Here is a 22,518-nt window from a genome sequence, read left to right as displayed (position 1 = left end):
AGCAAAGTATACACAACCTCAGCATCCCCTGGATCCAGTGACGAGGCGATGGACCGCCTCTGCATGATTTTGTAAATGCATTTGATGCAGGAAAATTTCGCCGTCATCGCAGAAATTGCACTGCCGATCCGCAAGATGCTTGTCTCGAAAATGTCGCACTGTTGCGTCGGGCCTCGACCACTTCTTGACGCGTTTGTGTTCTGGAAGCAAGCGATTACCGAAGCACTGAAAACAGACTATTGGTTTCTCGACATTTGGCTTCTTGCGATCTCGCTCTCCGGCACGGATGATATGCTCCCTGGCTTCCTCCAGGAGATCGCGTGAATCCGAAGGGGCAACATCCGATACTGGCGTCGCGCTAGCTATGCGCTTAGACGGCTTCATTTGATCGAGTTCGTCGTCACTGGGTAAAGCTCGTTTTCGTCGACCACGAAGAGGGCCCCCTTCCCAAACGCCGCAGTATTGAGTGACGGCCGCGGTGGCCGCGTTTCGCCTCTTCCACTCATCGTCAAGGGAGTGGGATGTAGGCCAGGTGAATAGCTTCTCTAGGAGGTGGATCATTTTGGAAGGCATCTGGGCGACGGTCTGTAGGTTGTGTTTGGTCTCTTCATTGTGGAAGGCGGTCCCCGACCGTTGACGTTCAATATCGATCTTTGCCTGTTTCCGGCTGAACGCTTGGCGTACTTCTTTCCTCCGGACTCGGCAAAGGCGACGGAAGATTTTATCAACATCTTGGGTCAGTCGACCCAGCCGGGACATGTTGCGAGGGCTGGGACTCTGTTGGCAAAGTATGGCTTGCGCATCCCGCTCGTGTACTGCCGCCAGATACTCCGGATGCTGATACAACTCCGCTCGGTCTTGTGCGCTGATGACTCGTGGACGCCTCTTATCAATCCAACGACTGATGCGCCGGATGGCGTGCATTAACATCGTGTTGGGCTTCCGGCCATTCATTATATTCTGCATGTCGGTATCGATATTGCGTGGTAGATAGTGGTTCAAGAATGTGCGACTGGAGGCATGCTTCATGATGAGATTCTGCTGTGCCTCGCTCACACAATCTGATATTAACTCTCTGTCAGGTTCCGCTCTTTATCGGGGACAAATGACATTATGCCAGACAAGGGCGAACTTACCACTTTCATTTAACTGCTTTCCACCGCCATATCGCATACGGTGGGCAAAAAAGGTGTGCAGCCACCCGTGGATCTCTCCTAAAGATTGCAGTCGGGCGGACATCGTGCTCGCGTTGATTGGTCGATTCCACTGGATCATTGGAGTTCCGTCGACTACCGTGGTCATGCAGAAGAGAAAGTATTCCTCAATTTCAGGTTTGAGATATAGCTCCATCTGCTCACAACCGTCTTCCACTAACAGCCGTCGCACGTCTTCCATAGACCGAAGCCCGTCGGCTTCAAAGGCATCCAGGTAAAATAGGATGCCGAACAGGAAGACATGAGGGCTAAAAATCAAGGTTGGATCATCCACAATTTCAGGAAAGGGGAAATTGTTGCTAGCACCAGATTAGTTGTGAATGAAAACCACCTATACTTAGAAGAGATGGTGAAGGGATGCTCACTGCTGTGTGATACCAAGGAATTGTTTAGTGTGGACGGCACGAAGCTCTACCATCGGGATCGGAGGCCCGCCAAGGGGATCTCGTTGAAGAGAGAATTGGAGGTGCTTGAATTGCAGCGAGAGCAGGGCGGAGATTCGATTCACGGTGAAGATCCCCAGGATGGTGAAAAGACAGATCTGGATCCGCTCGAACCCCAGGTGAAATCGCTTCTCGGTCGTCCGGAGGACGGTTTCATTGAAGGCAGTCAGATCCTGAACATGGACCCCAGTTTTCTCGCGTTCTTCCATGTCCAATTTCCATTTGTCCATGAGACTTCGAAGACCCTATTCACTGATTAGAGACAGAGGTAAAGGTCACCATCGAGCATGAAAGCTTACCGCGTTGATCTCTTCACACTGTACTTTATTGAAGCTAGTCCGCGTAATCAGTCGATAGTATCCCTGAAGAGCCTTCCAATCTGCCTCAAGCGCGCTCCCTTTCTTGATCCCTTTCATAAGCCGGCCATTTTTCCCTCGCTTGACCTTCATACGATAATTAAAAAAACGGTGGATATCGTTCGTCGTCGCTTGCCGGAGGGCCTGCTCTGCGTTGCTCCATTTAGGAGGGGCATCCTGCTCGGCCGCTTTCACCGCGCAGTACCTGGGAGTAGGTTAGTGAAACCATTCATCTCAACCAGGAGTGGCTTGGGTGGACTCACTTCTGCCACAGTGTCTTGATCTGAGATCTACGAGTCTTAGTATTGTCTGATCTCCCGTAGTCCAGAGGAACGTTCGCGATGTCTTCATCCGTATCGTCGTTGGGGTCATCGCTGTACTCGGGCAACTCAGATGGTACGACGGAGGTCTTCTTTCGCTTGGAAGCACTCGAGGGAGGGTTCCGTAATCGCTGTGATGGAAGCAGTGCCGGTAGACATGGCTGGGCGTCGGAATCTGGCTCGGTCAAGGTGGTCGAGTAGCCATCATCACGCTCATAGTCATCGTCAGAGCGATCTGAGTCGGAATCGGAAGACGAACTGGACTCGTCACCCTCGTGAACAGCAGCGGCATCATAATCGTCATCAGGGTCGATAGACTCGCGGAGTGGAGGGGCTTGTTGGCGGACTCTAGTCTTTACACTCATAGCGAACCATAAGAAAATGAGTCGACCGATGGTGCTCAAAACCAGAAATCAGGTGGGGGGTAGAGAAGCGCCAGAGAAGGCAGAGGAAAGGACGAGGATGGAGGGCGACGGCAGAAGAAGAAGAAGGAAATATGGGCTCACGGCAGGCGGCAGACGCCCGCGTGGCCCAGCAGGAAAGTGAGGCCAGTTTTGGCTTCATCGCGAGCCAGCATAAAGTCGAAAAAGCGCCAAAAAGCATGGGTCAGGAACTCAGGAACACAGGCACCCCACCACCGGACCACGTGATGATCTCTTGGCAGAATTACGGGCACGCACTGGGAGACCTTGCGGGCACGGCAACCGGCAGAACCCGGGAGCGGGACAAGGCGGTGACGGACCGGATTGTGGAATGGACGCAGGTTTTGACGTCGGTCGCGCCCGAAAACGGGCGTGTCGCCACAAATCACAATTGTTATTTAGTAATACTACAAATTATTATTTTATTTTTACTATTATATGGCGTTGTAAAGTTTCAAAATAGTTTACATGGCCTATCGTGAAAACCGTGCATCAGGTGGTTCCGTGCATCAGGCGGTGAAGGACGGTATGGCACCTAGGCAGGCGTCTACGTGATTCAGGTGATATCCTGACATAAGATAATCATTGCGCGTCCGAATTCCTGTCAGACAACCCGGATATCCAGAGGCAGAAGATGGACTGTTCGATCTCGAAGGTCAACCAGTCACCTCAGGGCATGTATTTGGCCACCTACATTTCAACAAATCAGAAGCTATCTTCTTATCAGGCTCAATATAGCCCTCAATGTTTACCCCTCATGATAGCTCATAAATCACCCCGCCAGAAGTGTCTTATAAAACCCGGCATTGGAACATGATGTATTCGAACTGACAGAAAGAAAATACAATATTACTAATCACTTCTTCTTTTCCCATCCTAGTAAACTACTATTTAGGATTGGCCTGGAGTAAACCTACCAATCCGACAACTAGGGGGGTGTCGCTAGATCACCACCCTATATTTATTTGTATGGCACTGCAAAGCTTCAAGTAAAATAGATTGGATATGTTGGTTGTAGAAAGCGATGAGGTCTGTGGCTGACCGTGTAACTCGGTGTCCGATTACATTTCCAACCTGAGATTACTATGTATGCAAATTGCATGGATTTCGATGCTCCGTACGAAGAAGTCTCACTTCATTTCGCTTAAGCTAAGATAAAAGTACATTGTCATGTCATGCCTTCTTGTCATCTTGCTGTGAGCGTCTCTGCTCCCAAAGCGTAGATACTCTAGATACCAGATACTGTGATACTTAATATCTATGCCGACTACTTTGCGCCTCTAACAGGTCTTTTCATATAGTATCCGTGGAGTGGCAACTGGAGCTCCTTCCTTTTTTGACTGAATCCTTTACTTGGGCTGTCGGTGGTGGCGTCTAGGTAGAATTCATCAAAAACTTCGAATCCATGTGCTTCATAAAAGCCACGGCTGTGTTCAGTAGACTCAACGAATACATCCAGGCCGAGCTCGTCGCTCTTTTGGATCCCCCACTGCATGGCGAGACTAGCAACGCCGTGGTGACGGTAACTGGGGTCAGTGACACAGTAACTGATCACTTTTTAAGAGGATAGGTTAGTGTCGGAACGTGAATATCAAACTCTACGCGTTTCGGCACCGGACTACTTAGTCTCACGTGGCACGTGCGTGCCGCGTGTATATCTAACTAGCTATCCCCCCGTTCCCCCTCGTTCTTGGGGACAAGTCACAATATTAGGAATCAAGATATCTTCATATTGTCAGGCTCATTAGGCCGCTTCGTGTTCGCGCCTTACTACCGTCTATGCTTCGTGATACGGACCGTAGTTAAACCAACAGTTAGTGTTGGTTTACCTTCGTTAGATCGCAAGATCTAAGAAGGACAGCTAATCCAACAAGCTGACTGAGCCAGTAATACTGAATTCCTAATATTGCGACTAATCCTAAGAACTAGGGGGATGCGGGTGGTGAGATGTAGTTATCCTCCGTACGCTATAGCGCACGGATAAACTATATCCCATTCCCGCGCCGAGATAGGTAAGATTGCTATACCGACAGTTAGATGGTAAGAGTTGTCGGATTAGTCGGTTGATTCCAGGCCAATCCTGAAGATAGTTTTTTTTGGGATGAAAAGAAAGAAGTGACTAGCAAGATTGTATGTATTGAGTTCTGTCTCTCTGTCTCCATCAGGTTTCAAAGCCGGGTCCTTTATAGACACCTTTGGCGGGGTGATTTGTGAGCTATCAGGAGGGGTAAATATTGGGCTGAAATCTAGGTGCCCAGATATATGCCTAAAGGTGCCTTTTAGACCTGTAAGATTGAGCAGTCGATCTTTCTGCCTCGTTTGAAAGCCGGATTATCTGACAAGAGTCACGTTGATAATATATGGCAAAAAGGGCCTAGTAGAGCTCCGAAATGAATAAATGAATATTATTCATATGAATATGGACCATATTCATATTCATATTCATATTCATGAATATTTCCGGGTGGACTATTTTTCCGCGCCGGCAAACAGCCGTGCCCTACATAGATACACATTAACCGCCACAGAATCAGCAAATTTGATGCGAGCTTCTTCAGTTTATCTTATATTAGCCATAAGGGTACTAATCACTCTTAAGTATGGATATAGTACTAGTAGTATAAGGTCCTTTTCTTAAAATAACGAGAATCTTGGCTCAAGGAGAAGATATATATATGAAGTTCTCAAGTTCAATCATTAATTCAGTGCATGGCCTATATAATCATGGTGTGTAGTTTAGATAGAGCATTCTAGGAAACGCTTTCTTACTTTGCAAGCGGCAAGTCTACTTGAAATTCTCTAGAATGATTCCTCCACCCATTTGTCACGTATAACATGTATGACTAGCACTATTACATTTCATGTATTCAACTTTAACATAATGTTTACCTTTTTTGTTTACATCATAGCTAGGAATGGATTAGACTAAGTAGCTACGTGACGGACAAAGCTAAATATTGTTTAGTATATAAATTGGGGGAATTAGGCTCTTCCAGATTCCTAATTCTCTTTTCCAAATATCTGTCTCCGAGTATTTCACTTGATATTCCTTCTTGTTCCTTATTTATTACAGAGCTTTGTTTATACCCTCTTCTCATGGCTTTTTCTCATGATTCATCTCCTCGAATAACTCGAAAGAGACCTCGTCGCGATTATAATGCCTTGAATAATGGCATAGTTTCTGACGCTTTTCCATGGCGCGATGAAGCAGATACTCTTGACTCTTCCTCCCCTGAATCTCTACCTTCTGATATGTCTACTCTATCTAATAAGCCTGTGCCTGCACCTCACTAAAACATATCTTCCGACAAACTGAGTTTGGTACCATCTAAATCAGCTTTATAAGGATTGAAGTCTCCTCAACAGAATTCAGATAATTCTTCTCAATTGGACTAAGAGAGTGAGTTCGACGAGACTCCAACAAAAAAAAGAAAGAGATCACGTACTAGCTGGACTGCCGACTATTTTAATGCTATAGGCCTTGAGACTACATGGTGTTCTAAAGGAGGCCGTCACAGAAATGATAGACTTCTTTTGTGTAAGCAATGCAATTAGTTATCAAAGGACTCTACTCGACAGGGTGCTACGACCAATTTAGCTACACACCTTTACAAAGAACACCATATTAAATAGAACATAATTATACCTCCAGCTGGGCCTCTTGATATGTTCATAGAACTAGCTAAGTCTGGACTTGATCCCATGCAGGCTCTTCTTCGCTGGGTGATTGAAACACAGCAGCCTTTTATAGTTATTGAATATCCTACATGGAAGAACTCCTTAAGAGTCTAAATGCCAACTGTCCTATCAAAACTGCAGATACTCTTCAAAATTAAGTTTAGAGTAAATATTTGAGTTGGAGGAACCAGTTAAAGCAGGACTTAGCTGATACCTGCCAATTAATTTCACTTTCACTTGACATCTAGACGTCAGATAACCAGATATCATTTTTTGCTATTGTCGGCCATTGACTCACTCTAGAGTTTAAGCTTTAAGAAGATCTTCTTGAGTTTAAAAAGATTGATGGATTGCACTCTGGCGAAAATCTATCTATAATTGTCAAAAGTATACTTGAAGCGTTTCAAATTGAACATAAGCTTCTAACAATCACTGGAGATAATGCTGGAAACAACCTAACACTCTGCGATTATCTTCATGCAGACCTGTTAAAAGATTTTAACGAGGAAGATAGTCTATTCCGTATGAAACCACTTATGCGGTTCTGGGGTCAGAATAGCTTCATTGGATGTCTTGCACATATACTAAATCTTATCTGTAAGGATATTCTGGTATCCTTAAAGACCGGTACAGTCCGTGATGCACATGTTATACTTGATGAGATGCCATCACAGAAGGATCATTCACCTGAAACACTAATTTCAATAAAAGGTGCTATTGTTAAGATCTGTCTTTTGGCCTTATGGATTAGTAACAGCCCCCAGCGAAGGCAGGCATGGAAGGATATCTCTCCCTACAAGTAAATCAATTATAATATCGACACTCACTGGAATTCAACATACAATATGATCTCTAAAGCTCTTCGACTTCGAAAAGAAGTTACTCAATTTATTCGTGAACATCCAGACATTCGAGAAATGTAACCAATAGATAGTGACTGGTTAACACTAAGACAAATTCAGAAGGTCCTGAAGCCATTCTGGGACCATACCAACTCTGTCTCGAAACATTGCCTAAGCATCACTGAAAGCCTTCCAATATACTGGAGTCTTAATGATATTCTTGACAATATCAAAAATAACAAAGGCGACTTTCAAGAGATTACTAAGGAGATTCAAAATGCTGTTGAAGGAGGAATCCGGAAAATGGATAAATTCACCAAGAAGATGGATTCCAATATTATCTATTACGTGGCTGCCATTCTTAATCCACAGGTTAAGACCTCCTTCATCCAAGCTCAAATAAGCAAGTCTGATGCAGATATGATTGTTTCTGATATACGTGAATATCTTAAGAAACAATATCCTGCAAGCCCTACCTCTTCCTCTAGCGCAGAGCGTCCACCAGGTATGCTAGAGACATTATGGAAAAAGCTCAAAAAAATCTAGCCTCTGCAATCTGCAGACATAATATCAGACATTGATTGGTACCTAGATTCAAGCCCTGAGATGTGGTTTCATAATATGATAGAAGATAGGGATCCTAACTGGATATTGAAATGGTGGAAAGCAAATGCCTTTAACTACCCCCTAATGTTAAAAGCTGTACAAGACTATCTTCCTATTCCATCTGCTGAAGTAGGCGTTGAGAGATTGTTTAGTAACGCACGAGATGTTCTGGGTATTCGGAGACACTGCTTAAATTCTGAGATGTTTAGATGGCTGATGTTCCTTAAGGGACAATATGGTAAAGAACGCCGGGACTCGGCATAAAAATGTTTAGGATTTAGAAAACGGGGTTTTCATCGAATTTTAGTAAGCTTGCTATTTGTATATAGTTTTTCTATAAGTAACTATTCAAAATTGATCTTAAAAGCGAGTTCAAGATTCAGCTGCCTCCCTCATCTTTTATGGATATTCATGAATATTCATATATTCATGAATTTAGTGAATATGAATACGGGTCATATTCATATTCATTTAATTCATATTCATATTATTCATATTCGCAAATATTCATGAATATGAATATTATTCATATTCGTTTCGGAGCTCTAGGGCCTAGTTGCTTACGGATATGCGGCTGACCAAAGTGGCTTGGTCTGCCAGCAAAGAAGCCAGCGAATAATTGGTCTGCGACTTCCTTGAGAGCACCTGTTTGCACCATGTATTAATTTAGCCACTTAAGTGAGAGTGAATAAGACCAGTGCTAAAGAGATAGGGGGTAAGCTACGCCATACCTTCAGGCCACCAATATGCTGAGAGCGACGGCACACCGTCGGCGTATGGGTTGACTTTGAATATTTGCCATTGCATTGCGCCGGCGACCTTTTTCGTCTCAGAGTTGGTGACATAAATCCAATGGCCCGTGGAATCAGCCTTGTTCCAGGCGGTATAACGTTCAGTGCATTCTTCTTGCGACGGGCCTTTCAAGATTTCCCAGAAGCCATTGAAAGGATCAGCATAACCCCGCCATAGGCCATCGACCAAAGCGGGGAATTCAGCGTCGTCGGCTAACTCGTGACGTTCAAGAGGCATTATTGCGCGCGTGTTGGTAGGCGCCAAATGTTGCTCAGCTTTCTTCTCTTCTCTTGTCTTCTTCTCGGTTCTCATCTCCTTTTCCTTGTTCTCTTGGAAAAGGAAGCCTTAGGAAATTTGGAGAGTACACAACGGGCTCGACGCCTTTAAATGACCTCTTTTTCCCCGTTGGTCGGCGCAGGGTGACAATCCTTCGTTGGCAAGGTGAAATACATACCCTGTATTTACCCAGTATTACAGCGAGTATTTTGATAGCCGCCAGAATGCTGCCGTTTTGGGCTAGCTTTTCGGTGTAACGTAGCTACATTGGTTGTAAGCCCTAATTATGCACCATCCCGGACGCCTCAGACGGATCAGCTGTGCCGTATGCATAGAACTACATGCTCCAATGGACGCCGTCGCTCGGTCACGGCCTATGTCCCAGTAGGGATCGGTGGGAAGCGTGCAAGTCACGAACCACGGCCGTTAAATATATACACACACACGTCGCTCGGTCAGTAAAGAGACCATCAATTTTGTGTCCGTATGGGCTATTCAACCTATAGTAATGCCCAGTCGTTACTTTTTATTCACACACGGTCGCCTTAGTTCCAGAAATACTCCCCGGAAGCACGGCGTGTGGCTTCCCATTTTGGTAAATGAAGGGACGGCGCTTTGATAACCAATATATGATGTTCCATTAGCTGCTTATGACTTAGCATACCGACTTCTCAGTGGCTATCGCTCCAAGGCACTGGGCGGTAGTACTCCGCAGCCTGCACGCAGAGTATGTATTGCTAGTATCCCGAAGCTGCACGCAGTCACCTGGAGCCCCATTGTAGGTAATAGTATTTGAGATACTATAATATAATACATCGGGGAATCCACCAAGCTAGCGGTATTGGCGTGGAATAGCAGCCGGTCAAACCGGTATTGACATCCAATAACTATGTAGATAGATAGTCTGTAGAGTCAGAGTGTAAGAATCTGACTCCGGAACGTGATCAAATAGAGGAACTGACTAAAATCCAAAGGCTAAGGTAAAAACAAGAGGACTGCTGATTTCCGGGAAGAGCTGATGGGGAAGATGAGCTCCTTATAAGCTTCATCTTGGACATCATAGCTCTTTCAAATCAGCACGGCAGACACCAGTGAGACCAAACGAAACACTGCGTGAAACCATACAAAATGATAAGTGAAATGAACAACAGAAATAAAGCACAACATGTGGCACATAAACAATCTGATGTAATATTCCTATATTAAGGTATAGTTGAATTATCTAGCTCGATCCCTCATCCACTAATCGTAACAACCAATCACTTGGCAAGCCAAAATAATTGCGAATTTTTGGCAGATAAAGACTGTCATATGGGCAATACTTCATCCTATTGATGGTTTCATAGGAAGAGTTCTCCGGATGGGCGTACTTGAAGTAGCCAGCATTGTCTTGAGCGAACTTGCGGAGCTTGCTCCAGTCACAACACTTGCGCTATTGAATCAAAATTCTTATTGGACATGTAATTAGGATTCTATGGAATACAGTATTAGTAAATACATTACGTCTGGAGGCACCAAGCCTAAAGGGCCCCATTACGCTATTTGTCCTGCATTGCATACAATGTGTCATGGTCTCATGTCGAGAGGAAAAGCTGTATCAGCTGCAAAACCACTCTAGCCCATACATTATATCTTGAACGTTCCCTTCTTGTCATTATTATCATATTCTCCAAAAGCAATAGCCCATCCCTCTTAGACACTGGATTCCCCACGCGACCGTTCTCAGTGTAGTCTCGTGAACCTCTTCCCTTAGTAGCGATTTACCAAGAACACTTCTCAAATTAGCGCCCAAAGTAGCTGACTGTCTCGCTGGCGACAACTTTAGATAACAGACGAAGGACTAACGAATCGAAATGTGGCCGAATCGGTAGGGCAGATGGGTTACCGTTAGCAATATCCGGTGAGTATCGATTGGTGGCAGGTAAGTAAAACGATTAAAAGACTCGTCGACGTGGCTGTAATTTTAGACGTGTCCTTTCAAAGCTCTCCTGCCCGATTTTTCCAACCATAAGAGTTTTCCCACCGGAGTTTCGACTTGGAAAGTTCTCAGCTTCAGCTAGACTACGCAATTCCGCTTACTGACGTCCCTCACCACGAGAAGGTGAGTTTCTACGAGGGCCTAATTCCTAAGAACTGGGGGGATGCGGGTGGTGTTGCGCCTAGTTAGGCAATAAGATACCAACACATAACAAAACACAAGAGGGATAGTACTCACGCTCCTGTATAGGATATTCCAAAGCAGATTCCATCAATTAATAGTAATGGAATGGAATGGAATTAATTTGTTTTTATTTTTCTGTTTTCAACTAGTTACCACAAATTCATAACGTGGCGGATCAAACAGCCTGGTATAAAATTGGCTAAACCACCGAGGTCGATGCTCATGTAATGTTTTCTGAGTTGTCGTGTTACACAATTAACAACCTCTTCCTCTGCCTCGCGGGCGAGGGGAACTAAATCAACGCTGGTAAAAACAGGATAATTAATGGAATAATTAATGTCTGCCGACTGGCCAGAAAGGAAGCCACCAGAATACGTGCTTTGTGTCATTGCGACAGACCCTTTTTTGTCTTTTTGTAAAGAATTTGGTAGTCGATCACACAAAACTCTGAGCCTTTGCTTTTCTATCTCTTTCCATTGCCCCCTTATTAGCAACCAACCCTTCTCATTGACCATACAGTGAGAGCTCTAGTCGGCGGCGGTCAAAATGAGAAACGACAGAGATATAGCATGGGATATCGATGAAGCCATCGAGATGAGGGGCGGCTCGCGAGCTAAGTCCGTTGCTGAGCGCGACAATGCGGACCTCAACCGCCTTGGTAAGAAGCAGGTGATAAAGGTATAAATCGTTGTCTTGAACTGCACCCCAGAGTTTTTGATAAGGTCCTCTAATGCAGACAATTCGGACAGCGAAACTTCGGTTTCATGTCAATGCTTGGCTTCAGTTGTACGGTCATGATTACATGGGAAGGCGAACTATTGTAAGTTTCATAACTCTCTGATGTTCCATCTACTCCCTTCAAAAACAAAATGAAACAAAACCAGAGGAGAGGAGAAAAAAGGGACTAATTGTCTAATTGTCAATCAGGCTGTTCGACGACAACTTTGCTAATGGTGGCTATGCTGGCTCGGTTTATGGCTACATTATTGTTTGGATTGGTACGCTCTGTGTGTTTGCAACCATGGGCGAATTGGCATCTATGTATGTTTCTTCTCTAGCGGGGACTCTTATATCTTGTGTGAGGAGACATTATATTGATTTATCGTATTCAAGGGCTCCAACTAGCGGTGGACAATACCATTGGGTCTCGATGTTGTCGCCGCCAAAAGTGCAAAAACTTCTCAGTTACGTTATCGGTACGTGGTTTCGACACTGCAATCCCTGCAGGTACTGAAGAGGGATGATCATGGTACACTAAACCTGAATTTAGGTTGGTTAATGGTCGTTGGCTGGCAGGCAGCAGCGGCATCAGAAGGATATCTCGTGGGATCCCTTATTCAGGGCATGATAATCATGAACAATGGAGAGTACTCCCCTCAACCTTACCAAGGCACTCTATTATTATGGGCATCTATCTTTTTCGCTGTCTTTATCAACTCTGTATTGAGCAGCGCTCTACCCAAGATCGAAGGCCTACTGCTTATTCTGCATGTGCTTGGATTCTTTGCAATTCTCATCCCATAGGTTTATTTGTCTTCTCACATCGATACCACTACGGTTTTCACCACATTCTTGAACGAGGGCGGATGGAAGACACAGAGACTTTCTTTCATGATTGGAATAATTGGTCCAGTATTCAACTTCCTTGGCGAGTTTCATAATAATTTCTCTCAATTGGACCTTATAACTAATATACAAACGTGTTTGTAGGGGCCGATACTGCAGTTCACGTAAGCTTGACATCCCTTTTACACATCACTGCAGCGATTCGCTAACATATCATGCTGGTAGATGTCGGAAGAAATCAGAAATGCGTCAAGGGTTGTCCCAGGAGCCATGATTTTCAGCCTAGTTGTCAATGGAGTGCTTGGATTTGGTATACTGATAGCCGTTCTTTTCTGTCTTGGTGACGTCGATGCCGTCCTCGCCTCTCCCGCAGGATATCCGTTCATGGCTGTCTTTCAGGAGGGGGTAAAATCTCTCGGCGGAGCAACAACAATGTCAGCAATAGTCACGATACTAGTCGGCTGTGCGAGCATCTCTGTCGTTGCTTCTGCTTCTCGAATGACGTGGTCTTTTGCGCGTGATCGAGGCCTCCCCGGGTGGAGATGGCTCACCAAGGTCTGTCATTTTCTTTGTCAACCAGCGTCACCAAGTACCATTCGTGTTAATCACAAAGTGAATATCCGTATATATATAGCTCCATTCCAAATCCTCCATCCCAGTGGTTGCCATTGCTCTCACAACCACAATATCATGCTTGCTTAGCCTGATCAATCTCAGCTCAGCAGTCGCATTCAACGACGTGGTCTCGTTGACCGTCGACGGGCTATATACCTCATATTTTATCGGCAACAGCCTTCTGCTGTGGCGGCGTGCGACAGGCCAAATCAAACCGTACAGTGAAAACGACGAGACCTCTCGTGGGCCGATCAACGTCGCTAATGCGGAGTATTTGACCTGGGGTCCTTGGAAGATTCCGGAGCCATTCGGTACAATAATCAATGCGACTAGCTGCGTATATATGATTGTTGTTATTTTTTTCAGCTACTGGCCCACTTCCGTCGATCCAACACTGTCTACGATGAATTTCAGCTCCCTTATGGTTGGAGCCACGGGTATCCTTTCGACATTATACTATATATTTTGGGCAAGGAAGGTGTACAGCGATCCGATTATTGAAATTGAGTATTGAAACCTTATTTACTTGCGTTTCTAATTGTGTAGTACGACAGTCTATACGTACCACCTTGCCAAAATTCTGTTCGTTTGTAAATAACTGTTTTAACTCTCTACATTTAGGTCCCATATGGGTATTTCCTATCAACTCAGTCAGGTCATCCATTATGAGGCCGGTGTTATTTACTTTCTACTGTGACGTTGCCAATCTGCTTGATGTGAGTGCGCTATCCTAGCTATCTCGTACAAGAGGTGCCTATCGACAGGTAATATTGAGCATAAGGGGGAAAAGGAAGAAATGAAACAAATTCTCTGGCTCTCACTTCTCATATAAATCTCTGTGCGAGGCGCTTTTCCCTATCCAGCTCCGACATCTGATGTTGATATGACTTCCCAATACGGCGCGGATAGGGTTATACGGCCCGAGCCCTATCTGTGAATTGAGACGGGAACACAGAGCTATGCCCAGCCGTCACATCTACTAGAAAAACAGATACCCTTAAGGGTTTGGCCTCAACTAATATCTATATAACAAGGAGAATATCATCACGTTCTAGAATCTCTATCAAGCCTTATGTTTTACTACTTTCCGTCTGGCAAATTATAAATCAGCCTTTCAGTTCTACCAGTTTACAAATCAAGATTTGCCACGCTAGTAACGAGGCAGTTTCCCTCTTATAGGCATCGGAAATGGCAATTGATTGGTCTATTACCCATTATTGAGGAGACCATCCCTGCAAGGATCCCAATCTAAGCGCCTAGCATAGTAGTATTAGCCCACCATTGCGATATCCACAAAACAGCATAGTGATAAGATGGAGGCGTCTAAACTTATATTGATTGAAAAGGGACCTGTATTTACTTCTTATACATCGTAGTTATATAGTTACTTGCAAAAAACTAAGAGATCTAATGTGGGGAATTCTGCGCTGGAATTATATTCGATTTTGGCAAATATTTCCGCGGAATCTCCCACTCAAAGAACAATACTCCTTGAATGATCTGTGTTATGGGAACGTTGACTTCTTAGGATACGTGTTACGGAAAAATATTCCTCTTATAGACGCTATTCAAGAAGCGCTATACTATACCTCGTGCTACAAATTACCATGCCTGCTTCCGGTCTCGCCCCAACTTGCTTCCTTTACTCACATTGTCAACAGCTGTCATCATAGCCCGAGTAATGATCCGCTTAAATAGCCCATCTTTGATGACAACAAAAACGGAGTTCGTCCCCTCATCTTGGGTCACCCGGAAACATTGCGTGGCCGCGATCTTGTGCATATTATTGTCATAGAATTTCGCATGCTCAACCTGTTCGTACCAGTTGGTCAGTGACGCTGGTCACTTTTTGGTAGCTTTGGCGGATTTCATAGCTTCCTGAATGTCCATGGGCTTTGGCTTTTTTCGTTTCACTATGACTTGTGGTAACGGTTCAGTCGTTGGTGCGCTGGCGGCAGTTGTGGTCAGCTTTCTGGATATGATCTTGTCCTAGGGTCTCCGGACCTCCTTCAGAAGGAGGAATAGGGTCTGTGTTGGTATCACAGGGGTGTGCACACAGGTAAAGTGTAGGTTCGAGGTTGTTGTATTCAGTTGTGTATCCTAAGTCTCCAAAGGAGCTCAGCTACCTATGTATAGGTAAATAGAGCCGAGCTAACCAAGTGTTAGATAACCCGAATATCCAGCGAGACAGTGTCAGATAATTCGGATATCCGGAGGCAGTAAAAGGAAGTGAACAATCAGAAGCCCTATCTTATAGCCCCCAAAATTTACCCCTCTTGATGACTCACAAATCACCCCGCCAAAGATGTTTATAAAAACCCAGTTTGGAAACCTGATAGACAGACAGAGAATGGGACACATACAATCAGGCCAGTCACTTCTTTTCTTTTCATCCTAGTAAAAACCCCCTTCAGGATTGGCTTAGAATAAACCTACCAATCTAACAATTAAGAGTCTGAGTGCCCCTACTAGCCATACAACTCTCTCTAAGGTATCAACATGTCGACCACCTTTAACTGCAAGCTCAATTCCCTAGAAGACTGGGATCTCTGGGAAACTGAGCTCTTCAATTAAGTAAGAGGTGAAGGGATCTTTAATGTTCTCATAGGAACCAAAGAGCCTCTTACCGAACCCGAGGTACCGCGGTTTAGGAATTATGCCCTAACCAGGAGCCAGGGCCCAGCTCCTAGATCAGAGACCTCAGACCCACATGATGGCTCTTACTGGGGAATACACTGTCAGATAGCCTGGAGTTCTTAGAATTGTGAAACCAGAGGAAGATCTTAAGGATTAAAAGCCACTGTGATGGAAGATACGATGCTTCCCGCTTATACAGCTATATTAAACAAGAATAGTTTTTCAAAACTCTTTAAGGAGGCTAGGGAAGCTTACTTGATGGACTTGCAGGGTTTCCAAGTAGACTATAGCCTCTATGAGTCCCAAAATAAGGAAATCAAAGCAATTTACCAATGGATGAAGGACTTAGTCAATTCGAGCTATTTCTAGACGTGCCTCGCCGTAACCCACGACTAAGTCAAGGGATATAACAATCTAAAAGCCCAAGTTAGTTAACGGACTTGGGAAACACAGAAATCCATCTGAAGCGAGTATAATAAACTCATATGTTCTTTTAAACCTGGCTATAAGGACCTTAATAGTTGGATCATCAAATAGAAAGAAATAATGATAAAGGGATAAAAGAAGTTGATAGCTTTTACTCTTAACACAGAGGAATGATCGTCATGGTTCCTTGAGGTTATTTAACCTCTAGATAAAGCGTAAGTAACTGCTTTTGAGCTCACTATTGAGACAAAGCTAGACGAAGGCACTCTTATGTTCAAGGAACTGGTAAATGCTTTCTGAAGGCTTATCTCTAGAACTAAGAGAGAGCGCTCTAATTCTCGCGTTTCCAAAGGTAGTTTTTATACTAGAGGATGTGAGACAGAGTAGGAAAGAAAAGATTAATCTTGGGAATACTCACAAGATAGAGACTATTCTAGGGGACAATCAAGTATATCTAGGGAAGAGCACTCTAGAAAGCATACTCATAATTATAATTATGAAAGTACCACATGTATATTATACGCAGGGTGCCTAGGCTAGCATACAATCTAGTTTTATTTTTATTTGTTCCTAGAACTTGCTCCGCCTTAATAGAAACTGCAACCATGGCTTCAAAAATGAGTTAATAAGTAGCTAGCAGATAGTTTACCACTTGCTAAGGAGATTCAGCGCCAAAAAGCTGGCAAAGAGAGAGTGCCTACCAGTAGACCAGAGAGGTCGCCATCTCGCTCACAAGAGAGACGTCGAATCTAGTGTGACCCAACTCCTTTTGGGAAAGAAGTGACGTTTGACGAACCAGCTAAGTTAAAATGACTAGCTAAGTCACCAATTAGTAGGTGCAAAGGTACTCATTTTGTAAGGATGGATACGGAATATAGGCAAATAATAAGAACTTAGAGTTGAGAATTTCTATGTATTGATGCACACTCCCTAATACAAAACTTGTCAGGAATGTTGACCTCTTTTATATGTGAGGTCCTGTACAAACTAGATCATGAGATGACGTCCAGTCGAACCTTCTAGACATAGGCATATAAAGCTGATTGGATGTCTATATCTCGTCAGTATTCGAAATTTCTTCATGTTAGTATTATGATGGATTCCCAATTAGGGATAGCGTATTGCGTTCCAACATTCCGTGGTGAAGTTATCCCCGATTCTAAGTTCTCCGCCTTACAAGAACTAAAAGTTTACTTACTGAGTTTAGGGAAAGCGCTAAAAGGGCTCTCAATCTGTGTGACTCTATGATATATTATGACAAGCTTTTCCTTAGGGACAGGCCTTAAAGGTTGCTTGAGAAGAGCAGCAAAGATCCCTTTAGGACCTCTACTAATACCGCTGCTGCTACTTTAACTATACAATGAGGGGAGCTTAATCCTTGGAGAGCTGCTTTCCTTGTAGGTACTTAGCACTAAGAGTATTGAGTAAACACTATTATATTTAACTATGCAAGCCTTCAACATACTATAGGGGCTGGTCGACGACTCTAATCGAGTATAGTTAAAGACTTACCGCCTGCATCAAAGAGTCATGGAGAACTTAGAAATCACCCCTATAGTAAGGAATTCCTGGAAGCTGAGTTAGCCTATCTTAAAAGCCACAATCCTTCAGGCTCTTGGACGGAAGTGCCTATCTCAGAGGCATAAGGAAAGCAGATTCTCGACTATATGTGGGTATATGTGTATAAACCTAATAAGAAGGGAAGATTAGTCAAGTGCAAGGCAAGACTTGTGGTAAGAGGAGACCAAGAGAAGAAAAATGAGTTGAGAGACATGTACGCTGCTACTCTTGCAAGCAGATCTTTTAGGACTCTTATGGCAATAGCTGTACGGTTCTGATTTGGAGCTTAGGCAATATAACACTGTGAATGCCTTTATTAACGCTAAACTGGATAAGGATATGTATATGAGAATGGCTCCAGGGTATTGAAAACCTGGAAAAGTCTTACAACTTAACAAGGCCTTATATAGACTCTGGAGATTATCTCTTTTATAGAAGAATATGCAGTTAGCATAGTTCACTTTCCGCAATACCCGAGCTATCTCAGAACCTGCCTCGGCATATCCTAACAAGGCAGGAGCAGGATGGTCAAGTTATAGTATCGGGTTTTGACAATTTATCAGAAGGTGAACCCGGAGAGCGGAGCCGGTTGAGAGTTTGAGGCATGATCCCATATAATACCTATAGAACCCGGCATTGTTATACGTGCCAGCACTGTATACATGGATTCCAAAACCATCTGCTTCTATTCCACCCACAGTGGACAATCACTGCTGCCGAATCAAACTTACCCTATATGTTGCTCTGTCGTTAACGTATAGTCTTCGTTCAAGTTAATGTCTTGTTTGCGCTTGTTGAGCCGGCTTTTCCTGAACAGCGAAGTTGTATGGGAGGGCGCTCATAGAAAACAATCCCGCGATTTCATCACCAGGATTGTCCCCGGTAATCACTCAGCATATGTTACGTACGAAACTATGGGGTTCAGCTGACTTGATACGGATATTGCGGATACCTATTGCGCATTGACACGGAAGCGATAATCAGCCCTAATTCAACAACTAGGAAAGCCCATCCGACCGTATAGAATGTTGATATCCAAATGAGCATGCGTTGAATATCTACGAATAGTGAAATGGAAATTCACAATACCATTGTCGAACCTGTCAAGCAAAAGGAAGACAACTCGATTTGGCAATGAGTGCGTAAACTGATATGGTGAGTCTCTCAGTCACTTGGGCTACAGCTTTCTGAACTGGGAGAGTACAGGACACGAAATATAGAAAAGTATGAGCAACAAGTAAAGAGTTATCTCAGCAATGCAGGTACCAAATGTTATCATAACCAATCCGAACCTTTCCTCAGAGACTATTCATCTATATTCAGTAGTAAAAACAGTAAAGCAGTATAACAACCTGCGCAAGTTATTCTTTGCTTAGGTACTAGAAGCCGTAGGCCGTTCGTTAATCTGCGCTACAGCCGTAGAATTAGCAGCGGAAGCATCCTCATCGTCTGCCATTTGCTGCAATACCTGCGCGAATGTGGTCGGATGGCGCTCCCAGGTGTACATCGAGAACACAAACGCGGCGCCAGCAACACCCATATTGATTACGAGCTGCGTCTTGAACGCGTCCGCAAACGCTTGTCGCACGACTGCTGCCTGCTGCGCTGTGAGAGATGACATGGCTAGCAGGGAGTGGCGAAGGTTGTCGAGTTCGTCGGAGGGCACGATGCCGCTTAGGTCGGAGACGAGTTGTTGGTTGAGCACGACGGTGGCAATTGCGAGACCGAGGTTACCGCCGAGGAGACGACCTTGAGACATGAGGCCTTGCGCCGATGCTGGGGATTTGTCAGTTGGAAGTTATCTCTGGCTAGTTACGTAATACATTAAGCGATAGATCGAACGTACCGGCGTCTTCCCGCTCGGCATGCAGCTTGATCAGGACCGTCGTGGTGGAGAAGATCATGCCAAAGCCCAGGCCCATTATAGCCTCAAATCCATATGCTTTTGAGGGGACAGAATGGCTGGGACCGACGGTATGAAACAGTCCATTGCCCAAGAGGATCAGACTGCACCCGATGATTAGGGTAGAGAACGTGTTGTTTTTCTTGCTTGATAAAGCGCCGCCTAAGAAAGAGCCTGTTCAATTTAGCAAGTTTCATTCTTTATCTGTAATTTTTGTGTACACATACCAACTGCCGATGGCCCCGAGAGAGCCAAAAGCGAAACGCCAGATATTTCAGCAGTGTCTCCATTGACAATCTGGAAGCGCTCCGGTAATTGCACTAGGATTGAGTAGAACACGAATCCAATACAGGTAGATACCCTGGTCCTCGTTAGTAAAAACCTTATGACTACTAAGGCTGGGATGAGACCTACATCACAGTTGAAAGCATGATACGATGTTTGATAATGCGCGCCGGGAATAGCGGCATAGTGGAATGCTTGCCTCCAGAAAGAAACGCAATCCACGAGGCAAACCCAACGAACGCCAGACCAGCCAGGATCATGCAGACGATGAATGCAGCCGACTGCCATGCAATTGACCCGGCGCCAGCTTCCTGAAGAGCAGTAATGAGTAGGACGCAGGTTACCAGGTAGATTAAACAGCCAATAAAGTCAAACTGTCTCCACTTCATACGTCCTTGATACTTGAAGTCTGGGCAGAAAACGATCATAGGCACAAGGATGGTCCCGACAACAGGAATGTTGAACCAGAAAACCCAGCGCCACGTCGAATGCGTCGTGATAACGCCACCTATCACAGGTCCTCTAGATATTTAGTGGACTTTATTAGCGGAATGCTAGGGAACGAGAATGAGACAAAAGTATGGATACGATTCCTTACAACACTGCCGAAACAATAGTCACGCCACCGATCAAGCCGCTCATCACGGGGATATTTTCGGGAGGGGTCATCTCGGGCAGGACAATGAAAGCCATGGAGTACAAACCGGCGCCGCCGACGCCCTGCAAAGCACGGAAGGCAATCAACTGTTGGATAGTTTGGGCCCAGCCACAGCCTATCGAGAAGGCGCCAATGAAGATAAGAGCCTGTAGACATTATAGTATCTGAAGGAGACGGACTGATAAACTGACGTGTTGACGTACGGTAATGGTTGCCCATTTCCTCCCGATTACATCGCTCATTCGTGAGAATGTCAAGGCAAAGCCTAGAATAGTATTAGCAAATTGAGTGCATGTATTCCACAGTGCAAAATTATATCAACCTAGGTACGTCAACATGTAGGCTAACACGACCCATTGGATGCGCGTAAAGTCATTAAAATGATCGCCGATGGTGACAAGAGCTGTGGATACAGCGGACGAGTCCATGATACTAAGAATGAGACCGAGATACAAACTGAGCAGAATCAGCGACAGATCAAACAAAATAAAAAGACGACTGCGTACCTGAACTGGACAAGATAGAGACGCCAGCCGTAGAGATGAACTCCCGGTGGCGGCTGCAGCTGTTGCTGGCGACCATTCTGCTCGTCGGCGGCAGCTATGGGTGAATCCGTTTCTACAGCCATCTTAGTTTCTCGAATACCATTTAGATGGTGAACTGTTCTGGGAAAAGTAGTAAAAACAACCAAGAGATGAGCACAGTAGGCAGTCTAAGGACTACACCAAGGAAAGTGCAGGCACCGGAGTTAAGACAAGCTTTTCTAATTGGCTTCTTTCTATTCACCTTCTAGGCTACCTTTCTACTAAAACTAATAATAACACTACGGTTGATCCCGGTTATTTCTTTGTCCGTCATGCAGGGATCATATATTACCGGTGTTCTGGCATGACAGATCCTTGCCAGGACGATCCAATTAGCGCCTCCATTGCATTGCTACAACCTCGTTCAACCTCGTTCAACCTCGTTCAATACAAGTGACTCCTCGTTTATGCAACCTTTTCCTCCTCCAAGGTTGCTTGACTGCGCCGCACTTTTGTACACGACAGACTCGGAAAGTGTTGGATATTATAGACTCGAGTCAATCTCCTGATTTTTGAATGTCAGCTCCGAATATCACCCGACTCTCGCCCTAGCCTCACTAGGACGTACAGAATACTCTGTCCTTTCCGAGTAAATCGATTCATCTCTCGCTAGGATAGAAGCTTTTTTAGACTTTCGGGTAAATTGGAAGAGTGGATTAGGTACCTCAATCTTATAGATTTTCAATGTTTTTGAGTCTTCAATTGTGATGTGTTGTTTCAGACGTTATTTTCGCTCGTAATCCGTAAGGGACATATGGAACTAGCATATTATGACTTTTGTCGCTTATGTAGCTATAGTATCCGGTACCAACATGTGTGAGAAAAAGCTGACCCCAAAATTAATTCTGTGTAATATCAATACAGTGGATCCTGTCATCACGTACCCTGCATTGAGACACTGCATTGGACTTGAATCCCCTGCTCCGTACCCAGAAAAACGTGGACATTAGCTTTGGGCACAGTTTAACGGTATGTATGTACACTTCTTGTATCATAATATGTTGGGCTTTTGACCAACTAGACCAAAAAGCTGCGCGCATACTAGATGATCTAGTATGGATGTAAATAGCTGGCAAAGGTGATATGTGATGTGAGGTGATATTCCCAACATAATATTAGCATACTGGAAATTCGGATATAAATATGGTATGAATACCTCCCTGTGATCATCACA

The 22,518-nt window shown here is 44.6% G+C and overlaps 6 protein-coding genes across 6 annotated transcripts, besides 4 other annotated features; 3 read left to right on the top strand and 3 right to left on the bottom strand.

Annotated features, from left to right (window-relative positions):
- Positions 1-2: 2 nt before the first annotated feature.
- Positions 3-2,901, bottom strand: TSTA_106790 (C2H2 finger domain protein, putative). Its single transcript, XM_002486662.1, has 5 exons — positions 2,277-2,901; positions 1,957-2,218; positions 1,580-1,902; positions 1,137-1,513; positions 3-1,061 (listed from the first exon to the last, which is right to left on the bottom strand). Exons 1-5 carry the CDS (start codon positions 2,696-2,698, stop codon positions 19-21), a joined length of 2,427 nt encoding a protein of 808 aa, XP_002486707.1. The 5' UTR covers positions 2,699-2,901; the 3' UTR covers positions 3-18.
- A 265-nt stretch (positions 2,902-3,166) lies between these two features.
- Positions 3,167-3,195: a sequence feature (AT_rich).
- Positions 3,196-6,531: 3,336 nt separating this feature from the next.
- Positions 6,532-8,142: a mobile genetic element.
- Positions 7,279-8,145, top strand: TSTA_106780 (uncharacterized protein; the record flags this gene model as incomplete). The annotated part of the gene is made up of 3 exons (XM_002486661.1): positions 7,279-7,352; positions 7,386-7,780; positions 7,868-8,145. 3 exons carry the CDS (start codon positions 7,279-7,281, stop codon positions 8,143-8,145), a joined length of 747 nt encoding a protein of 248 aa, XP_002486706.1.
- A 262-nt stretch (positions 8,146-8,407) lies between these two features.
- TSTA_106770 (uncharacterized protein) lies at positions 8,408-9,005 on the bottom strand (the record flags this gene model as incomplete). Its single annotated transcript, XM_002486660.1, has 2 exons — positions 8,613-9,005; positions 8,408-8,526 (listed from the first exon to the last, which is right to left on the bottom strand). The coding sequence occupies exons 1-2, from the start codon at positions 8,983-8,985 to the stop codon at positions 8,408-8,410; spliced, it is 492 nt and encodes a 163-aa protein (XP_002486705.1). The 5' UTR covers positions 8,986-9,005.
- Positions 8,950-9,005: a sequence feature (GA-rich).
- Positions 9,006-11,656: 2,651 nt separating this feature from the next.
- On the top strand, positions 11,657-12,634 carry TSTA_106760 (uncharacterized protein; the record flags this gene model as incomplete). Its single annotated transcript, XM_002486659.1, has 5 exons — positions 11,657-11,788; positions 11,860-11,930; positions 12,038-12,151; positions 12,224-12,306; positions 12,381-12,634. 5 exons carry the CDS (start codon positions 11,657-11,659, stop codon positions 12,632-12,634), a joined length of 654 nt encoding a protein of 217 aa, XP_002486704.1.
- Positions 12,635-12,901: 267 nt separating this feature from the next.
- On the top strand, positions 12,902-13,805 carry TSTA_106750 (amino acid transporter, putative; the record flags this gene model as incomplete). The annotated part of the gene is made up of 2 exons (XM_002486658.1): positions 12,902-13,231; positions 13,311-13,805. The coding sequence occupies 2 exons, from the start codon at positions 12,902-12,904 to the stop codon at positions 13,803-13,805; spliced, it is 825 nt and encodes a 274-aa protein (XP_002486703.1).
- Positions 13,806-17,844: 4,039 nt separating this feature from the next.
- Positions 17,845-18,183: a mobile genetic element.
- A 1,103-nt stretch (positions 18,184-19,286) lies between these two features.
- TSTA_106740 (MFS multidrug transporter, putative) lies at positions 19,287-21,388 on the bottom strand (the record flags this gene model as incomplete). The annotated part of the gene is made up of 8 exons (XM_002486657.1): positions 19,287-19,690; positions 19,761-19,991; positions 20,045-20,178; positions 20,232-20,624; positions 20,701-20,906; positions 20,964-21,025; positions 21,083-21,216; positions 21,267-21,388. 8 exons carry the CDS (start codon positions 21,386-21,388, stop codon positions 19,287-19,289), a joined length of 1,686 nt encoding a protein of 561 aa, XP_002486702.1.
- Between the last annotated feature and the right edge of the window lie 1,130 nt (positions 21,389-22,518).

Source organism: Talaromyces stipitatus, genomic scaffold, assembly GCF_000003125.1.
Source record: "Talaromyces stipitatus ATCC 10500 scf_1105507295511 genomic scaffold, whole genome shotgun sequence".
NCBI classification, from domain to species: Eukaryota; Fungi; Ascomycota; class Eurotiomycetes; order Eurotiales; family Trichocomaceae; genus Talaromyces; species Talaromyces stipitatus.
The sequence above is the reverse complement of the archived record's forward strand: the minus strand, read 5'-3'. Positions and strand labels throughout refer to the sequence as shown.

Excerpts from the sequence above, each read along its gene's own strand:
- TSTA_106790 (XM_002486662.1), bottom strand. The coding sequence starts at position 2,698 with ATGAGTGTAAAGACTAGAGTCCGCCAACAAGCCCCTCCACTCCGCGAG. Across the intron at positions 1,903-1,956 it reads AGTGTGAAGAGATCAACGCG|GGTCTTCGAAGTCTCATGGA; the intron begins GTAAGCTTTCAT and ends ATCAGTGAATAG. Across the intron at positions 1,514-1,579 it reads TTCCTTGGTATCACACAGCA|CAACAATTTCCCCTTTCCTG; the intron begins GTGAGCATCCCT and ends ATCTGGTGCTAG.